The sequence below is a fragment of the Dipodomys ordii genome, unplaced genomic scaffold (assembly GCF_000151885.1).
Source record: "Dipodomys ordii isolate 6190 unplaced genomic scaffold, Dord_2.0 Scaffold163, whole genome shotgun sequence".
NCBI lineage: Eukaryota > Metazoa > Chordata > Mammalia > Rodentia > Heteromyidae > Dipodomys > Dipodomys ordii.
The window spans coordinates 1,071,195-1,073,860 of record NW_012267379.1 but is presented as its reverse complement, the minus strand read 5'-3'; the positions used below and the strand labels follow the sequence as shown (position 1 = coordinate 1,073,860).

The window sequence follows — 2,666 nt, the reverse complement described above, 5'->3', positions numbered from 1 at the left end:
CCCCCCATGCCCTCCCCCTGCCCTGCCGCCCCATGCCTCCCCACCCTGGCCTCCCATGCCCTCTCCCTAACCTCCCGCCCTGACGCCCCATGCCCCCCTCCCCCCCTCAGCACACAGGGCCTGGCATGAAGGCTGGGGCACCTGATGCCTCTGCGGACGGCCTCTGTGGGCGCACAGGTGATGGTGTCCAGGCAGTCTGTCCGGCGGTATTGCTTATTGTCCAGAAACCAGCCGGAGTCCGCCAGGCCCCTCACGTGGATGGCCGGATAGCCCAGCTCCTCCAGCTGCTCAGCCACCCGGTCCACGTTCAACAGCACCCCAGTGCCCCCAGCGCTGCCGGGAAGGGCGCACATGAGGCCGGGGAGCCAGGGTGCTGCCAGTCCCAGCCCAGGCCCTGAGCAGGAGCCCAAAAAGCCCCACAGCCTCCCAATGAGGTGTCCTGACACTTGGGCTCCAGCCCTGTCCCCTTGCAAGGAAGGGGGGTCTTCTGGAAGTCTGGAGGCAAAGAAGGACTGGCAGTGCCGCAGCCCGCCCCCCAGGGCCGCCCGCGGTGGAGATGGCCCCTTCCTCCGGGAGCGCAGCTCCTCCTCCTTCCTTTCTCTTCCTCTCTCTGCTTCAGTTTCTGTCCTCGTAGGTACCCTGTCTGCCTTGTGCACCATGGTGACTGACCAGTGGGGCATAACCCTGGGCTACAAAACACTGGCCCCTGGAGAAAGAACCTCGTGAACCACAGCTGACCACAAACCAACTACCTAGGTCACTGCAACTCAGAAACCACCTCTGCAAGCTTCTGACTACAGTGCACTCTGAGGGTAGACGTCCAGCTGACCTTAAGGAGCCTGGCTCTTCCCGCCAGCAGTGCTCCACGCAGAGGTCTGCAGGGCGCTGCTGCCCCTCTCCCCCTCTCCCCCTGTCTCCCTTTCCCCCTCTCCTTCCTCCACACCCCTCCTCCCCACCGGCTCCTCCCCCTCCCCTCTCCACCCTCCCCCTCCTGCCCACAGGGCCCCATCCAACCCCCTCCATGCCCCTCCTCCCCCTCCCCTCCCTGCCCACCTGCTCCCGGCCAGCAGCAGCACCTTGGCGGCGCTCAGCCCTTTGCCCAGAAGCTCTCGCACCACCTCCCGGATGATCAGGGCGCCCATGAAGGCATACTCGTCTGCACAGAGGAGGGGGGCTTCAGGTGGGGTCTGGCCGCCAGGAAGAGGGGTTCTGGGACCTGGCTGGGGCTGGGTAGGTGCAAGCAGGGGGTCGCGCTTTTTTTTTTTTTTTTGGTCCAGTCATGGGGCCTGAACTCTGGGCCTGGGCGCTGTCCCTCAGCTCTTCAGCTCAAGGCTAGCGCTCTACCACTGAGCCACACAGCGCCACTTCCAGCTTTTTTCTTATGTGGTGCTGGGGAATCGAACCCAGGGCCTCATGCATGCAAGGCAAGCACTCTACCACTGAGCCACCTTCCCAGCCCCTTGCGGGGGTCGCGCTTTACACCCAGGAGCAGGCCCGGGCAGCGGGGGCGCCGGCCAGGTGGACCGTGGGGAGGAGCTCAGGGGGGCCCGGGCGGGAGTCGGTCTGTCTGGTCGGCCTGTCTCCCCGCCGCCCTCCCGCAGGGCCCGCGCGCCAGGACTCACTCTTCTCGGAGCCGGAGGACGTCCCGCTCCAGACGTCGCTGGAGCAGTACGGGATGAAGCTGCAACGCGAATCACGTGAGCCTGCGGGCCGCGGCGGGCCAGGGGAGCCGGAGAGGACGCCCCCCTCCCGCAAGGGCCCGCAAGGCCCGCCCAGGACGGCCCCCCGCCGCCCCGCAAGGCCTCTCCCGGGCCCCAGGGCCCGCCCTTACACCATGTTGGCGTTCCACCAGTGGGGGTTCTCCTCGGGCTGGGAGGACAGGATCCCGGTGCCTGCGGGGCAGAGGGGTCCTCCTGGGGCGGGGCGGGCGGGGCACGCGGGGGGCGCACCGCACCCCAGCATCACAAGCGTCGAGGGCAGCAAAGCGGGGTCACAGCAGCCCCCGGGGCCGGAGGGAGTGGGAGGTGGCGCCCGGGCTCTGTGACAGCGGATGTGACCTCTGACACCCCACCCCACCCCAGATGAGGAGGGGTGACGGGGCGGGGGGAGCGCAGCCCGGGGTGGGGAGGAAGGGTGGGCGGGGCCGTGCCCCGGCCCGCTGTCTCCGGCCGGCCGCGTGCTGCTGACCTGTGCGCGTGCGCGGCCAGTCTTTGGAGCTCATGAGGCGCCGCATGGAGTTGTATCTGGAGTCGCAGTTCTCCCGGCTGAAGCAGTACCAGCCCCCTGCATGCGCGGCCACGGGCTCGTCTCCGTCCGGGAGGCCCCGCCCACCGGGAGACCCGGCCCACCAGAGGCTCTGCCCGCCCATCGCCCCGCCCACCAGAGGCCCATGCGAGGCTCCGCCCACCTGGAGACCCCGCCCACCAGGAGGCTCCGCCCACTGGGAGACCCCTCCCCACCCAGCCCACCGGGAGGCCCCCCCTCCCGGGAGACCCCAGTCTCCCCGCGGCACCTCAGTCTCTGGGACCCACCTTCCAGAAAGAGGAGCCACCGCCGGCTGCCCTTGGACTCTTTCAGGTAGTAGCTGCGGGAGGATGTGCGTGAGCAGAGCGGAGCCGGCGGTCAGCCGCTGGCCGCCGCGGCTGTCCGGCTCCCGCAGCGCCCCG

The 2,666-nt window shown here is 69.2% G+C and overlaps 1 protein-coding gene across 1 annotated transcript in view; it reads right to left on the bottom strand.

The window, feature by feature from the left end:
• Positions 1-2,666, bottom strand: part of Notum (notum pectinacetylesterase homolog (Drosophila)) — a 10,240-nt gene that overhangs the window by 3,950 nt on the left and 3,624 nt on the right. The window contains exons 4-9 of the mRNA XM_013033097.1: positions 2,532-2,597; positions 2,188-2,283; positions 1,832-1,892; positions 1,623-1,681; positions 1,054-1,156; positions 142-333 (exon numbers count right to left, since the gene is read on the bottom strand). Coding sequence (XP_012888551.1) covers positions 142-333; positions 1,054-1,156; positions 1,623-1,681; positions 1,832-1,892; positions 2,188-2,283; positions 2,532-2,597 — 577 coding nt within the window. The remainder of the gene's footprint in view (positions 1-141; positions 334-1,053; positions 1,157-1,622; positions 1,682-1,831; positions 1,893-2,187; positions 2,284-2,531; positions 2,598-2,666) is intronic.